Source organism: Hippopotamus amphibius, chromosome 11, assembly GCF_030028045.1.
Source record: "Hippopotamus amphibius kiboko isolate mHipAmp2 chromosome 11, mHipAmp2.hap2, whole genome shotgun sequence".
Taxonomy (NCBI): Eukaryota; Metazoa; Chordata; class Mammalia; order Artiodactyla; family Hippopotamidae; genus Hippopotamus; species Hippopotamus amphibius.
This window is the reverse complement of record NC_080196.1, coordinates 12,207,772-12,225,368: the sequence shown is the minus strand read 5'-3', so window position 1 is coordinate 12,225,368 and position 17,597 is coordinate 12,207,772. Positions and strand designations below refer to the sequence as shown.

The window sequence follows — 17,597 nt, the reverse complement described above, 5'->3', positions numbered from 1 at the left end:
CCCTGACCTTGAGCCTTCTTGACCTTCAACTTCTGTCAAATTACTAACTTTAAGCCTTGATGCCTTGCTTATAAAATGGATATAAAAGTACTGACCTCATAGAGCTGTGATGGAGATTAAATGGCATGAGGGATGAAAACTGCCTGGCCTGCAGTAAGCCCCCGAGAAAAGGACACCAGCACTCAGGGCATTCCTGCAGCCTCCCTCTGACTCGGCTCTGTCCTCTCCATGCCCCAGCCTCCTGGTCTCACCCTCTCGTGGTCCATCTCCCATCCCATCCAGCCCGGACTCTGAGGTCAGCTTTCACTGCAGAACTAACACCAGCCATCTCGATGCCTTCATCCCCTTGACCTCTGCCCTCTTCACGGTCAACTCTAGGCCTGGTTGACCATCTGCAGAGTGTTACATTAGCCCAGGTAGGTCCAGGCTGAGTCACGCCAAGAGCACCAGCCTCGCAAGCACAGGCCCCCTTGCTCAAGTCTTCCCCTGCCTCCCAGCAGGCGAGCACCCGCTCCGAGACCACGTGGGCCAAGCTCCGGACTGTCTGCCCGGCTCTCCCCCCTTCTCTCCTCCCATCGCCGCTCAGCAGGCTCCAGCCACGCTGACCTTTCAGTTCCTCCCACCTTGGGATCCTCTGTACACGGTGTTCTCTCTGCAGAGAGCTCCCCTCTGTAGCAACCCCCTGGTCCGGCCAACCCTTTCTCATCTTTCAGGCTTCATCTTAAATGTCACTGCCTCAGGGAAGTTGTTCATCACAGCACTTGTTTCAAAAAGAGCATTTAAATCATTATTTGTGTAAGAACCGAGGATCTGTTTCTCTGCTGGAGGGTGAGCTCCGTGGATATTCATCGCTGTTGATCCCACACTGAGAACAGAGCCTTGTACATAATAAGGGCTATAAATAGTCCCCCAAAGAACACGCGAACTCAAGAATGAATGAGTCACCCACGTCCCCGTCTCCACCGCTTCACCGCTCACTCACTCAGTCCCCCTGGATGTCTGGTGGTGTTGCCCATGGGGCACCCCGGAGCCAGTGTGAAAGCTGGGCGTGAACTCCTCCCCCCCCCCCCGCCCCGCCTCCTCTCTGGCTCCCCACCCCCACCAGTGGCTTCCCAGCTTCCCAGGGGTCTTTAGGGACAGGATCAGAGAACCATGGCTATCCTCAGAGGCCAGCTCCACGGGGAAACTAGGACTGGGGAGCCACCTTCTCCTGCACCCGGCTGCAGGGCGGAACCCGCTCTTCTCTCCGTCCATCCTCACAACACAGGCCGCTCACCACCCCGGGGCCAACAAGCTTCTCTCCTGATCAAGGCACCCCCGTTCCAGACACGCACTGTGAGAGGCACAACTGGAGCTTCATAACCTCTGGTTCTGGTTCAGAATTTGCTTTTCTCCTTTCCCACTCATCTGCTAGAACATCAACAGAGGGCAGGCCCTCAGCTGCTGTGGCCTGGAGCTCTGCCCAGGTGAGGGACACGGCATGGTAGTGGTCTTGATTAACCCCCAGGTTGAAAGGAGACACTGGGTACCTATTTCCTCCCGGCCATTTTTAATGCTTTTTCCCGGGTCTCAGGAGTTGCTCCATCATGAACCTTTTAAATGCTGTCATCTAGACAACACACAGAGTTTTATACGCTGAAGAATCTGTGAAATGTAAACATCCTCTCCAATCAATTTACAAAAGTGGCTCCAATACATCAGGCTCAAAGAAAGCCTTTTACTCCTTTCAGGCACGCCTGTTCTAAACAGACAGCCTGGGCGGCACACAGAGACAACGGAAGGACAATAAATCTTCAGGGGAGATTGTATACATAGAGGACATTCGGGAAGGAAACGAGGGCAGCTGACTGCTCAAGATTATAGTGGGAACAGTTTTGAGGGCCAAGAAGATCGTTTACACACTTCACATCCTGTACAGCACCCACCCAGCAAGACAGCAGCTAGGAGACACTCAATACATATTTGATCAAATAGGTGACTGGTCCGTGCTCTGCTCTGGGAGGGAAAAAAAAAAAGAGTCTTCCTGGTCTATTATCAGCCTCTTCAACTCCATTACAAGCCCGGTCTATTACAGCCCATTCTAAGCAGGGAGACTGCCCTGTAAGCAAGAACTGGGCCTTATCCTCTCTTTGACTTTTCAATAATGACGGACACCCAGTAAAGACCAAAGCGGTCTTTCCTCTTGTTCAGAAGGTTACATACTGGCTTAGGTGAGTGGCCATATTAAAAGCCCAATCTTGAAAACCTCCCTGTGTGTTAAAAGCTTGGGGCCTTTCATGAGCCTACAGGGCTCTCCTTCCCCAAGAGTCTCTTCATATCCATCCTAGTCCCTCAAGGCTAACGACTGTGCCAGGTCATGATACAACGTCTTCTGCCTCCTAGCAGCACTTTCCCAAAGACGCTTCTCATACTAGTTTATGATTTGCTTCCTTTTTTGGTAGCGTCTTCTGGGTGGACAATATTTACAAAAACTCTTTGCTGTTTATTATTTGCAAATGAAAATGTATATCTCAGGACTTCCCTGGCAGTCCAGTGGTTAGGACTCAGCACTTCCACTCCAGGGGTCAAAGATTCGATCCTTGGTCAGGGAACTAAGATCCCGCAACACCATGCAGCGCGGCCAAAAATAAATACACAAAATATGGGTCTCTTTAAAAAAGAAAAAAGAAAATGTATATCTCCTCTTTTCCTTCTCCCCAATTTCAATGTTTGATTCCTAATGGATGTGCAAGGAGGAATTTTAAATTGTGGCAATGAAGAAATTAATATGGATGCTCGTGCTCCTGTCTGGCCAAAGGGGAAGGCCAGCATCAAGTGGCCCTGGGAGAAAATGGAACCGCTCAGGATAGGATAGAAAGGTTCCTCCTCGTTCCTCAGCTCAAAATGGCAGTCCTGGGAGAGAAGGCCAGGCAGCATGCAGCAAAATCTGAGATGGATATGTACGAGGTGAGGAGCCAAAGATGACAACTGCCTAGGCAATGAGTCAAGTTCAAACATGGCCTCACAGCTTCATGCCTATTTGCAATGCCTGGGGGTCTTCAAACATTCACATAAACTTGAGTCATTCACATCCATTAACTGTCCCCATGGATTCTCCACCCCCCCCACTTTCCGCTTCAAGGTGAAAGGGATCATTCATGAGATCTCATTCTTTTCTTCCACGTTAATGTTCTGAAACCAAGACCTCATTGGAACCACATTCTAGTTCATTCAGAACTTCCCCAGGGGCACTGGAAAGCAGCTTAAGGGTATTTCTAATCAGGAGCCTCTTCTGATCAGAAGCTCAAGGATACTTCCAAAAGAAATGTGCTTTCAACGTGTGGGTGGAACATTCATGGGGTCTCTTCTGGGCACCTCCAGACCCCCCAAACCCCAGGCCCCAACCCTCCCCCCACACACCCTCTGCTGTGCTCCCAGCAAAGCTTACCTGGTCCAACACCCACTTTGATTACATCTGCTCCAGAAAGAATAAGCTCTTCTACCATCTCTCCCGTCACCACGTTCCCTGCCTAGGACAGAAAGAATACAGCTCGAGACCATGAACTACTCCTGGAGGAACAAAGATGAGTGATGGAGGAACCCCACACCTGAAGACAAGGAGGAGCATGTTCTGATGCCACCAGCCAGCCAGGGGACTAAAGAAAAAATGGGAGAAAACAACGGACCAACCCCTGAATTGACTTTCATTCTGAAATTGGTGGGCGGGAACATTCTCCAGCTTTCCTTCCTTCTCTATTAACAAGAACACAGAATTGGACACCTGAGGCTCCCTCTGAGTGAGCTGACAGCATGAGGAGCTACAGAACCACATGATTTTAGAACTCCAAGAGACCTTAGACTATCTAGGTCAGGGCTTGTTGAACGTATCAGTGATGGACAAAACAAAATCTTACAGAGAACCCAAATATATAAAATAAGAAATGAAACACTCTCTCAGCTGATTAAAATCTTTATTTTTGTTCACAGTTTGTAAACCCCCTGAGGAACTTCTATGGAACCCCAGGGACCCAGGATTAGGGAACTACTGGTAATCTCACAGTTGGGAAAATACCTGGGTATCCCACTCTAGAGTCAGTGGTTCCCACGGAGATATGAAAGCACAGACAAACACAACAGCACTGGAACATACATCACTTTCAGAGCAACATGAAGCTGTGGTCCTAAGAATAAACACATAAGCCAGGAAATGGCAGAATCTAAAAACCAGAAGGATGCATCTGGTTTGAAAATAGTGTATGTTTTTTCACTGCAGGAGTCTAGGAACACAAAAATAGCCCTTTTTATTACAATTCACTACCCTGTGGATTCTTCAGCTGGTACATAGGATACTTGGCAAGATGCCTGTCTAAATTTTCACAACTGTGCAAAGTCTTATTTTGGGAAATGCATCCCTAACTTGCGCGACTGAATTTTTGGCACTGAAGCCCCAAGTGTCTTTTCACTGAATTGATTCCCAGAGGGAATTTTTCTTTCTCCGTTTAGACAAAGTGACTTTTAACTGTGTATAAAAGGACCTTGGAAAAGGGCAATGAGGAGGGCTCAAAGTTACTTTAATCCCAACAGTATCTGATAATGGAAAATGACAGATAGCCCAGAAAAAGGATGGGAACATATGAGACTATAGTACATGATAAAGATGGCCTTACAAGGAAAGAATATTTCAACAGACAGAGATGGGGAAAGGGATCTTTTGGAAACAGATACAGATTATTTACTCATACTTTTTACTAAAATAAGCTTCAAATGGATTAAAGAGTTAAATTAAAAGCAGCCTCCCAGATTTAAAAGAAAACTTTGAATACTTATAATAAGCATAAAACTGAAAAAAAAATCTGTTTACATGAAAATTAAAAACCTGTGTACATATAAACACACACATATAATCAACAAAATTAATAAGCAACCTGGTGGAAAGAAATATCTGCAATTATGACAAAGAGTTACTAACATTATAAGAGCTTTTTCCAAATCTACAAGAAAAATGCTAACACCTCACAGAAGAACTGCCAAAGGACGTGAACAAACTAATGAAAGAAATAAAAGTGGCCAATAAACACAGGGAAAGTGTTCAACCTCACTAGCAACCAAATTCAAATGAAGACACCAGCAAGGTACCACTTTTCACTTACATTATCAATGATTCTAAAGACAAAACACTGAAGAAAAAGCACTCATTTTCTGCTGGTGGAATGTCTACTCCAGTACAAGTTTTCCTAGAAAGCAATTTGTCCATGTATAGAAATGCAAAAATATGTATATCCTTTGATTCAACAACTTCCAGGATTTTCTCTCAAGGCAAAAATCACAGATGAGGTCAAAGATTTAACTACAGGGGCTTCCTAGGTGGCGCAGTGGTTGAGAATCCGCCTGCCAATGCAGAGGACACGGGTTCGATCCCTGCTCCAGGAAGATCCCACATGCCACGGAGCAACTAAGCCCGTGCGCCAAAAAAAAAAAAAAAAAAAAAAAAAAAAAAGGATTTAACTACAAAAATGTATTATCTGTTAACAGTTAGCAAACCAATCTAAAAAACATCACTGCAAATATATTCCCCAAAATGAGAATGGTTTGACAATCTATAACCCACCCATGTGATGTTTTTTAGATTGGTTTGCTGCCATGGGAAAATGCTTAAATGCTTTCAGTATAATGTTAGGGGAAACAGAAATAGTTAAGATCTCAATTTTGTTAAACAAGCATATGTGTTGATGAAAACATACACCAAAATGCTGACAAATTACATCTAGGTGAGGGAATATTCTGACTTTTATTAATAATTCTTCCTTACAATTTCCTGGCTTTGACAGTAGAAACTGCATTACTTTTATAATTAAATGTGATAGTTTGGGGGGTTTTTTTAGGGTGTTTTTTTCTTAAGCACAAGACCAGCATGAACTCTGAACCTGAAAAAGAACTTAGTAGCAACCCAAGAAACAAGATACCCTCATTCTTCCTCCCTGATTGACCTGCTAAAAATTCAAAATAAAATTTAAAAATAAAATAAAAATTTAAAAAAAAATAACAATAAGTTAAAATAAAACAGTTAAAGCAGCTACTCTAAGCTCCCTACGAGGTTTCATTTTCATTGTGGATCTTTCCCCCCAATCTGATGCCTCCTACAAACCATTTTATTTTAAAAGGGCCTACTTTACACCAAATAAATCAGCTCAGGATGGACATACCAGGTACAACCATATGAGATCAAAGTAGGTTTAGAAGCATGGAGGAAGCTGATGCTATTTTGAAAGCCCAGAGGTGTCCCGCGGGTGTCCCCGTGTTCCCTGAGATGCCTGCAGGGTCCTGAACCCGTGGTCAGATGCGATCACCGCAGAGAGGGCTGAGTGTGGAAAAACCCAGAATGATTACAAAAGGCCTCCAGCCTGAGGACCGCACAGCAAGGATGCAGAAAGACGACGGGGAGAGGACAGTGAGTGTCCACCTGCAGGAACAAAAAGCTGCCTGTTCAAGCGTGAAACCAAGAAAGGCAAACATAAGGGCAGAAAGGAAAAGACAAACTCAGAAACGAGAGAGGCCAGTGGAGTGCGGTCAGGCTCCAGGGAAAGCCCAGCCCACCGCCCAGGCCGCCTGCAGGCTCGGGGTGGGGGGAGTTGGCCAGGGGTGATGAGCGAGGAGTCAGCTTATCTTGGCCTGAAGCAGCTCCTGTGGGGAGTGGATACCAGAGGCTCAGAACGTGACTGCACGTGGCAGCACGTCCAGCTCGCTCATGACCCGGCAGCAAGGAAAAACCAGAAGCCACAGACCCTCCGCTGGGCCCAAAGCAAGCAGGTGGAGATTTCCGTTAGGCACGCCCTCTCCCCGGGGAGGCCAAGCACTGTCCGGGCCCCTCGCTGCTCCTCCACGGCAGCGCAGGAGTGAGGGCCCAGGGAAAAGTCATACAAAGGGACAGAATAAACATTTCAAGTACTTCTGTATCCTTTATAAAAGTCCTCTGAGCAAGAACCGGCCCCAATTCTTCCAGCTTTCCTTTAGATCCAGAAAACCCTGGGGTGTTTAATGGCGGCCTTGTCGCTCACCGTGTAATTTTAAGAACATCGCTTTAACTCTGAGTCTCCATCTATCCTGCTATAACGCGGGGCTGATCAAACCCACCGGTCATTGTCACTGCACGGTTTATAAAGAAAGTTCAGCAATATCCCTCTCCAGAACTACTTCATCAACCTAAACTGAAATTTCATGCCCATTAAACAATAACTTCTCTAGCCACTTTTTACCAGCTTTTCTGGGGCCTCATGCCAAGAAAAATCCTTTCTGCGAATGATCTCAGGCAGGGGTCAGCAGAGAGCAGCAGGCTGGATCTGGCCTGGGGGCCAACTCCTAATAAAAGGTTCTAGAATGTCAGAGCCTTCTCCCCAGGCACACAAAGATGTCTCTTTACCTACCCATGCAACCAAGAAGTAGGAGATGCTGCCAAGGCAATAACCACCTTTCACGGCACATGAGACTGAGTTTACTGCGTGACTCTCAGAGACAAACATCAGCTGAACCTCTGAGCCCCTTCACAGCTTCTGCCGCAGTTTCAGTTCACATCAGTTCCAGAAAGAGGGTGAAAACAGAAAACCCAGGTGACTCGGCCTGAGAGGGCCCCTGTGCTTCAGGGAGGTACCTTCGGCTGCCCACGGCCAGCGCCTGCGAGGAACACGGAGGAGCATCCGCCCCTGGGGAAGAGGCACAGAGCAGCCGGGGCCTCCGTGGGGCTCAGAACCTTGTCTGACCAGGACGGCGAGAAGGAATTCAGGCAGGTGCCTGAGCCGCTGGCCACATGCAGAAATGCCAAGGACGTGGCCACAGCTACCTGGGGATCAGCCAACGGTGGCTGACTTGGCATTCCCCAAGGGAGCAGAGCTAGTCTAGTCTGAACAGATTAGGTGTCACGGGCCTGTGTCCTGAGGACCAGATCAGAAAAAGCCACCAGGGACCTCCCTGGCGGTCCAGTGGTTAAGACTTCACCTTCCAGTGCAGGGGTGCAGGTTCGATCCCTGGTGGGGGAGCTAAGACCCCACATGTCTCACAGCCAAAAAACCAAAACATAAAAACAGAAGCAACATTGTAACAAATTCAATAAAGACTCTAAAAATGGCCAACATCAAAAAAAAAAAAATCTTTAAAAAATGAAAGAGAGAGCCACCAGCACAAAGGCACCTCCCAGACCCAACACAGGGACCCCTGCGTCCCAATGAGCCTGAGCTGGCAGGTGGCCTGGCTACAGCGTGGTATAACAGGAGATGCCAGGCCATGGGGACAGGCTGTGAATCCCAGACCCACCCCTCACTGGCTGCGTGACCCTCAGAAAGTTTCTTGACCCCTCTACAATGAAGTTTCCCATCAAAGCACAACAGGTGCTCTTATCTTACTCAAGGATGAGTTATTACTAAGACAGAAGTGCCTGGTCCGTGCTAGTGCCTTTTTCCACAGTACCTGGAATACACCCAAGAACACATCATTCCCTTTCCTCTCTGAAAGCCACCAGGCAAAGGCCCAGAGGACCTGTCACGCTCTTCTCACACCCAACATCTTCACAGGACTCTTTTCTGCCAATGACGTTTTCTAAAACTCCCCGCGTCCTCCCTCTCGACCAGTGGCAGTGCTTGCCTTAGGTGACAGGCAAGAAAAAAGGGTCCACGTAAATTCAGGATGTGCTGGGCACCAGCAGCAACATGCCCTCCCGCTGATGCAGACACCTCAGAATCGCCGGGCTCTGCCAACACTTCTGAGCGGTCCTTCCGTTCAGTACAGTGTAGTCATCCCAACAGCACTCAGCACCCGTGTTATATACCTTTCAGTTCCCAAATACTGGACGAATCCATCCTCGCAACACCTCCAAAAGCCATCAGAGAAATTACCTTCCTAAAAAGCAAGGATGTAACAGTACCAGAGGTTTCCAAGCGAATCACAGATCTCAGGGGTCCGTGCAGGCAAAGCATGGCTGAGAAACACCTCCCCCACCTAAGCCTCCTGCTCATCGCTGGGGAAACTAACACGAGCAACGAGAACATATTCCCTGGGCAGCCAGCAAGCGCTGCAGAGGCACCTGCTGTTGGCGGCTGCCCAGGGGGCCGGTGGGAACTCTGTGTCAATCTCCCCCTCCCTGCCTCACCCCCCCTGCAGCAACTGCGAGGTGCTGCACTGGCCAGGATGCCCTTTCCCTGTCCTGCCAGCCCGCGTCCCTCCTGCACCACCCGTCTCCCTGGTCTTCTCCCTGGTCTTCTCCCTGGTCTTCTCCCTGGGGCTGGAACCCAGGCTCCCCGGCTCCACAATGGGCAGCTTGCTCAGCCCCGGGCATGGCCAGCTGTGGAGCTAAAAGTCATGGCCCACTGTGTGGAGTGTGCGATGGAGGCCCTGGGGTTCCAGGGGATTTCTGCTACCACCATCCTTGTTTAAACAAGTTTTCTCCCTCTTCTTAAAACAAATACCCTCCATCCCACTCGCATTCTTCTTCTCCGTGAGCCTTCCACCTTCGGCTCCGTTCCCAGAGCACGTGCCCCTAGTGGTACTCACCACAACACATTACTATGTGAGCACCACACCCTCAACAAAACATCAGCCTATCTGATCCCCCACAAAAACGCTCCAATCCTTTTCATCCTCAACCTCCTTTTCACAGGAAAGGAGAATGAGTCAGAAGGTAGGCAGTGTCCCCAATGTGGTTCAGCTCATGTGGTCACACTGACTTCAGGGACACTCCCCAATGTTAATGGTGGAACAACCAGCATCAAAGTGGAGCAAGAGGTCGAAGGCAAGGGGGGCATCTGGGGAGTGGGATTACGATTTGTTCCAGGGGGCTTCCCTGGTGATGAAGTGCTTAAGAATCCACCTGCCAATGCAGGGGACACAGCTTTGAACCCTGCTCCAGGAAGATCCCACATGCCACGGAGCAACTAAGCCCACGTGCCACAACTACTGAGCCTGCGCTCTAGAGCCCGTGAGCCACAACTATTGAGCCCATGTGTCACAACTACTGAAGTCCACGCACCTAGAGCCCATGCTCCGCAACGAGAAGCCACTGCAATAAGGAGCCCACGCACCAAAACGAAGAGTAGCCCCCGCTCACTGCAACTAGAGAAAGCCCATGTGCAGCAACAAAGACCCAACACAACCAATCAATCAACAAATAAATTTATTAAAAAAAAATTTGTTCCAGGAATAGTGTATTATCATACAGCTTCCACCAAACGCCACGGGTACATCGCAATGTACTACAGAGCCAGAGAAAACCCAGAAGATAAGCAGCAGGACTGCCATTTACATAAGGTTCAAAAACAGACAAAATTAAACGCTGTTGTTTAGGAACGGTAGATGGCAAAACCAGGGACACATCAGGAAGGAAATGAGCCCCAGGCAGGGCAGGGCTCTCAAGGTGGGAGCAAGGGCTGCTGAGTGCAGGCTCGCTGCAGAGCTGCTTCTTTTATGACTGTTTATTAAACATCCATGTTTTATGCACTTGTCTGTATGTCATGTTTCACAACTGAATATGTGAATTATCAAAGACAAAAAGTGGCTACGTTGCTTCATCAAGTAAGTGTAATGTCTGCTTCCTAACCCTTTAACTCACTCCTATACACCCAAATGCCAACAGGTGTAAAGGGCAGCAGCTTCCCAAGTTTATCACTCCCTTTTATCTCCAAAGCAATTAAAACACTGGAGGTGAACTGGAAAGATCTGGAAAGATCTAGATCCCACCACCTCAGATCAGAAGAAATGTCAACAGCAACGCCTGCTCACCAGAAGGAATCAAGCAAGGACTGCTCTCCTGCTCAAATAGATGTCCTGCTCCTTTTACCATCCCAGTTATCACTACACAGAATTTATGTTTCATACCAAATGCTTGTAGGGCTATCGGGTCCCACCTGGGGCAGGCGGCTTCTGCCCTCCCAGGAGGCCAGCTTTATAGTCTCTCAGTTCCACAGACGATAAGGGGCAGCATAGCCAGCTGGGGCCTCGTGCCTAGATACACACGCATTGTTGGATCGTGACACAGGGTCACCCAAGAGCACGAGCCTGAAGAAGGTCAACCTCCCCACCTCAGAACCGGGAAGCAAGCCTAGTGGAAGCAGGCCGCTTCATCACTAAGGTTAACAAGGACAGGGCATGGTAACAGGTCTCCGGGGGCAGAGCCTGGAGGTTGAATTCTGAACAACCTGATCCCAAATCCCAGCTCCGCAGCTCAACGCGGGTGTGCGACCTTGTGAAAATCCCAAAGTCGAAGAATCAGGAATTAGGATTCCTCATCCATGGTAAACTTGGGACAACAGTTCCTACTCTTTACAGAGATGTTGTAAAGAAGAGAAAGAACAGATGTAGGCCTCCTGAAACATGGCAGGTACTCAACAAACCGTGTTCCTGTTATCAAACCCAGGACAACACTGGCAGCACTATCATAGGGAGTGAAATGAATCTTGCTGCCCCCACCCGACATCAGACACGGCACGGCGGGCTGACCTGCGCCAGTTCTTGAGGCTTCCTTCTCACGCGATTGGAAAGCATAAAAATACTTATCTCAAAAATTTTTGGAAATCCTTAACAGATGATTTAACTCTGTCAACAGAAATACTAATTCCTGTCTCCCAGCTTCCTTAAAATGATGAAATGTGGGCAGAAATTAAATTAAAAACGTGTAAAACGAAGACATAGAGAACAGACTTGCGATTGCCAAAGGGGAGGGGAAGCGGGGGAGGGATGGACTGGGAATTTGGGGTGAGCAGATGCAAACTTTATACGCAGAATGCATAAACAACAAGGTCCTGCTGTATAGCACACGGAACCATTTTCAAAATTCTATGATAAACCATAATGGAAAATATGAAAAAGAATATATGTGTGTGTATAAGTGAATCACTTTGCTGTATAACAGACATTAACACCCTGTAAATAAACTATACTTCAAGAAAGTTTAAAAAAAGAAAACGAAAAAACTGGGTTCAAAAAAATTTGTAGAAGGTGAGTTAGGTAAATTATCTAGTGGTCAATCAATAATTGCCAACTAATTAAGGCCAGAAAAGGCACACACAATTACAATATAGGTTTTCCAAAAGCCACATTTAACTCTGAAGTTTCCAGTTCATTTTTCTGTAAATCCATATTTCCCAGCAATAACAGATATATGCTCTAACTAGTGAAGGTGTTAAAAATTAAGAAAATACCCCCCAAAAGGCAGAAAAAGTCAAAAATAAAGATGCTAGGTAAAACAATACTCCAAGTGATTTCCAAGTAAGAGTTGACTATCGTGAGATGTTCGTATTGTGGATTTCAACTCTCACAGCAGAGTTTTCTACTAGTCAGGACAACGGGGCAGAAATGACATAAATATGTTAAACAGAAAGCCAGTTACATTCTTTTCATTTTTAAAACTATACCCTTTGTTAAGCAGTGACACACAGCTTGGTTTAAAGGTCTCGCATGGTAAGAAACACTTGATATTTAGCAGAGACAAGGAGCCAACACCCTACGGCACTGATCTGGATTTCATACATTTTTTTTAGAGCAGAGCCAGTTTTCAGATCTGTCTGTCCTTTTCCTGCTGATTCTCAACTAGTCTTCTAATAACAAGGCACCAGAAACTCCCCCGACACACCACGCGAGTCTTCTCTGCTTCCCCGTAGAGAGAAGGTCATCCCACCATACCTACCATGATGGTGTGTTCTGGAAATTTGTCCCGGACAAGCTTCACAAATTCCACGAAGTGTTCCGAGTATCCATTGGCCACATCCAGGCAAATAAACTTAACCTGCGGTACGGCTTCCAGGATGCTGCTCATCTTCTCCAGATCATTCTTCCCACTGCCCGAACTCACGGCTACATGCTGTACCAAATAAACCAAGAGGTGTAAGACACAAACAGTAAGTGGCATGCAGAGGTCAGACCCCACCTCCATCCACTCGCCTGTTCTGGGCACGGTACCGTGACCCTCTGCAGCTCACCCTGATCACACAGTGGACCAGCTCAAGAAACACGCAGCAGCAGAGGTGAGATTCATGTGTTCCATTATCTAAACTAACTCTGCTGTCTTTCCCACCACTAAACTGCACACATCCGGAGCCCTGGACCTCAGCCACAGAATCTCATCCGTGGCTTTTGCTTAATCTCCTCAAGCTCTCCACGTGAAACTCGGAGCCGTGGAGCTGCTGGAGGAGATGAGAGGCAAAGAGAGCCAGGGCGGCTGGTCAGGGCAGGCTCCTCACGCCAAAGCTGTAGCTGTCACTCTGAGCATCTCACTTAGGGGGTGGGAAGAGAGAGGGAAAGATGTCTAAAACCCCTCTGATAAAACTCCTTCCTGTTTTCATTTTTATTCCTGATACAACATTATCACAACATGCAAATGGTAACCTGCAAGGGTTGCTGCACGTCTTAGTGTCTACACTAAAAAGGCAAAATGTCCTTCAAATGCAAGAACGAACGAGCCCCGAAATGATCCTTCCCATCTGCACTGGGACGTGTTTACATCTGAAGCCACCACACCCTCCTCCGTGATACCCTCTCCCCCAACCTCCCCAGCACCAGTGCTCTCCAACCCACCCCTCTGCTCCTCTCACACTCAGCTCTTTGGATTTCAGTAATTTTGCCTCAGTAAAACTAACCCATGGGATTGTGCCCAGAGTCAGCATCTCACCTTCTATGAGATATTTATATTTTATAAATTTATATAATATTTATATTCTAACTCACATCTCTAAACTATAAGCCACAGACAAGGGACATATCTTAATATCCTCTGTTATTCCCCTCAAATCAATGTAGCTACAACCCAGATACTGAGTGTAAACCCACTGGTAACATGATACACATGTACTCCAATTTTCACTCCTCCATTTGATAATCTGACTGGTGCGCCAAATCCACACGTTCTTTCTCCCCTTCATTTCTGTTATTTGGCAGGTGGAACTGGAGATTGGTTAGTTTCTCTCAGTGCCACTGAGTCTGTACCATGTTCCCTTTCTAACTAGCTTTAATTTTGTGGGGGTGGGGTAGTAAGTGAAATGACCACACCTGGTAATGAAAAAGCCAAGGTTCTGATTCATAATGCACTGCTGAAAACTCATGCTCCCCAAACTTCTTCCAGAGAAGAGGGGAAGAAGGTGAAACAGGGATAACCCACAAGAATAACTTATGACAAAAAGGAAGGACTCACTAGTGTGCCAGAACTATTTTATCTCTGAAACCACATTTTCACCGATCAAAACCTACATACAATCAAGGCACAGCAAAAAACAAAGCAAAACAAAACAAAACAAAAAAGCCAGTGTAACCTGAAAAGCAGTACAATATGAAGTCGTTTTCCAATCACAGATGATTTGACCACGGAGGAAAGCGCCTCTAATGCAGAGATTTCTCTACGGCATTGACGCAGAACCATCCAAGTGTGCCAGGACCACAGTCTGGTGCATTCTACCAGGTCTTTTGTTATTTTCAAACTGCCCTTTTTTTTTTTTTTTCTCAGTATGTGTATTGAGAGATAGTCACATACAATTCACCTATTTAAACTGCACTATCCAGTGGTTTTTAGTATATTCAGAGTTGTGCATCCATCACCACAATCAATTTTAGAACATTTCATCACCCCAAAAAGAAATCCCCACACCCTTTAGTCCTCACCCTCAAACCTCCCATCCCCCAGCCTTAGGCAACCACGAATCTACTTTCTGTCTCTGTAAGTCTGCCTATTCTGGACATGTCTTGTAAACAGAATCATATACACAGCCTTTTGTGTCTGGCTTTTTCACTTGGTAAAACGTTTTCAAGGTTCACCCATGTTGTAGCATGAATCAATACGTCATTCCCTCTCACAGCTGAATGTTCCACTGTATGGATATACCACATTTCGTTTACTCATTCATCAGCGGATGGACATTGGGTTGTTCCCACCTTTTGGCTATGATGAGTAACGCTACTGTGAACATTTCTGCACAAGGGTTTGTGTGAACATATAGTTCTGTGTCTGTTGGGTCTATACTAGGAACGGAATTGCTAGGTAACGTGGTAGCTCTTAAGTTGAGCCTTCTGAGGAACTGCCAAATGGTTTCCCGTAGCAGCTGCACCACTTTACATTCCCACCAGCAATGTAGGAGGGTTCTAACTTCTCCACCTCCACGGCAACACTTATGATTATCTGTCTTCTTGATTAAAGCCACCCTGGTGGGCACACTGCTTTTTCCGCTCCATTATGTTCGGCTCCAATTATAATAACTTGTTATAATTAGGTGTTTTTTCTAGACAAAAGGCATGCTCAGATTGGACTCATCCCCTGGCAGGAAACACTGCCAGATCCTCCGCAAGCTCTTGTGATAGAACACTTCACTTTTCAAGGGTAAAAAGACATTCCTTGCAGGTAAATCCTAATATATATATTTTTTTGATCTTTACTGGAGTATAATAGCTTTACAGTGTTGTGCCAGTTTCCGCTGTACAACAAAGCTCATCAGCTGTGTTTATATATATATCCCCATATCCTCTCCCTCTCGAGCTTCCTTCTCACCCTCCCTATCCCACCCCTCTAGATCATCACCCATCACTGAGTTGATCTCCCTGTGCTATGCAACAGCTTCCCACTATTTTACACTTGGTAAGTGTATAAATGTCAATGGCACTCTTTCACTTTGTCCCAACGTCTCCTTCCCCCCTCCCCGTGTCCTCAAGTCTGTTCTCTACATCTGCGTCTTTATTGTTCCTCTGCCACTGAGTTCATCAATCCTAATATTTTTTCAAAAAGAATACAGAACAGGTTTCCTCGGCAAATTCCTGGCAATGGTGAAGGGCTGGACGACCACTACTGCCTTTCTGCGCTCTCTCTCGGGACTCTGTATGTCTGTCTTCTACCAATTCAAATCCTTTTGACAACCCTGAAGATTTTCTTTTGCCTGCTACAAATGTAATTTATAACCAGGGTGGAGTCATACCTGCAGGCATTCTGGGTGATTAGCAGCAAAGAGCTTCCAGTCATCCAGGGTGTAATGCTTGTGAATTGCTGTAAACATGGAGTGCTAGAAAACAAAACAGCACCATTAGGACGAGACGTCAAGGGAGCCCCGTTCCTGCTTCCTCCACATGGCGAGGGTGATCCACCAAGACAATGGCATCCAGGGTTCCAGGCTTTCACGCTTAATTTGCTTTGAATATGCTCCTAGGAGCCCCAAACAGATGAAGGTGTAACCGGGGAAATCGCAACCCGCTGTTTTCCATTCTAATCTAATCAGACAATACAGCATTCAAGATTTAGGAGGCTATGCCAGGAGGTTGGGGGGTGGAGTAAGGGAGAGTTCTCAGAGCCCTGGTCCAGCCCACACTTGACTGAGGGCACAGGGGGCTGGTGCCCTGCTCATGAGCAGGGCAGCCTGAAGGAAAAGGTATGCTTAGTCACCCAAAAGAACCTCAACTTCTACCTGAAAGTTTTTCTTTGTGTTCCCAACCTAAACAATTCCTGCTGAAAGCTAAAGCCGTGAGGCAGTTGGTATTCTTGAGGGAGGGAAGTACATAAATCATAATCCTAAATCTATGACCATCAACCGAGCAAGTGTTCAGTGAATACCTACTTTGTGCAAGCACGTCACATACGTTATTTCACATACGTCACAGAACAACTTTGCATAGCAACAGTAGCTTTGTGGGCAGAGATGGGGCTTCAGAAACTTACGTTTAAGAAGTTTAACAACTGCTTGGCCAAAAAGGGGCAAAGGCCAGAATCAAACTGAAATCTGAATGCTCCTCCTCTTGTACCAGGGCCTCACTCCTAACTTCTCTCAGCCCCCTCTCCTAAAATCCTACCGCTTTATGAACGCAAGGACCTAACTCCGTGCATCGAAGAAGTGGAACATTCATGGGATGCACACAATTAGCTATTTCAGGGCACACTGTCTCATTCATGGGGAGTCTTTCCTGCGCAAATGGGAAGAGCATAGCAAGTTCTCCGTCTTTCATGGACTAGTAATCTGATATGTGAATTAATCAAGGCTATTTATTGCTCCCTGATTCCACGCACTTCTATGCAAATACATAATTCATTAGTAGCAATGGCTGATCACCGCAGAGCGAGGAAAAGATACGGAGCAGAAACTACAAATTCCTTTTGCAATTAATTTACTAGCCTCCAGCTCAAAGTTCAATGGGAGCTGAGGGTGGACAGACAATACAACTGATTCTGGACTCAGACCACCCCCCACTCCATTTTGTGAGCGCATAGTTTGTTTGAAAATCTTCCATCTAATCACTGGCTAATAATGAATCCCAGCACCTCCTGAGGTTAGCCGTGCTGCCCACAGCAAGAAGCTCTTTTCAACTAATTGGATTTATCTCTCCACTTGGCAGGCTTTATCTACAGAAATAGAGGCACATACTCTGTGCATCAGGAGCAAACATTTCACATCTATGATGAATAAGATGCACTCAACCTCGGACACAAACGTAGACAAATGCGTGAGACAAAGGTTTTCCCCACAAATAGCCTTGTTTTTATTTTTCTAAAGCCAGGATACTAGCTACTCCCTTTATAGGCAACGAGACAGCAGCTGGCTCAAGGGACCCTGAGCTTGTACTATTATCTGTCGGTATAAGTTGGGAGGTAAATCTCTTATTCTGGAGTCGGTCTGGGT

General features: G+C 46.6%; 1 protein-coding gene across 2 annotated transcripts in view; it reads right to left on the bottom strand.

The window, feature by feature from the left end:
- Positions 1-17,597, bottom strand: part of GMPR (guanosine monophosphate reductase) — a 43,517-nt gene that overhangs the window by 18,112 nt on the left and 7,808 nt on the right. For both annotated transcript variants that reach the window (XR_009048106.1, XM_057700121.1), the window contains exons 3-5: positions 15,909-15,992; positions 12,644-12,817; positions 3,428-3,509 (exon numbers count right to left, since the gene is read on the bottom strand). Coding sequence is in view for 1 of the 2 variants with exons in the window: in XM_057700121.1 (XP_057556104.1) it covers positions 3,428-3,509; positions 12,644-12,817; positions 15,909-15,992 (340 nt within the window). In the remaining variant the exon portion in view is untranslated. The remainder of the gene's footprint in view (positions 1-3,427; positions 3,510-12,643; positions 12,818-15,908; positions 15,993-17,597) is intronic.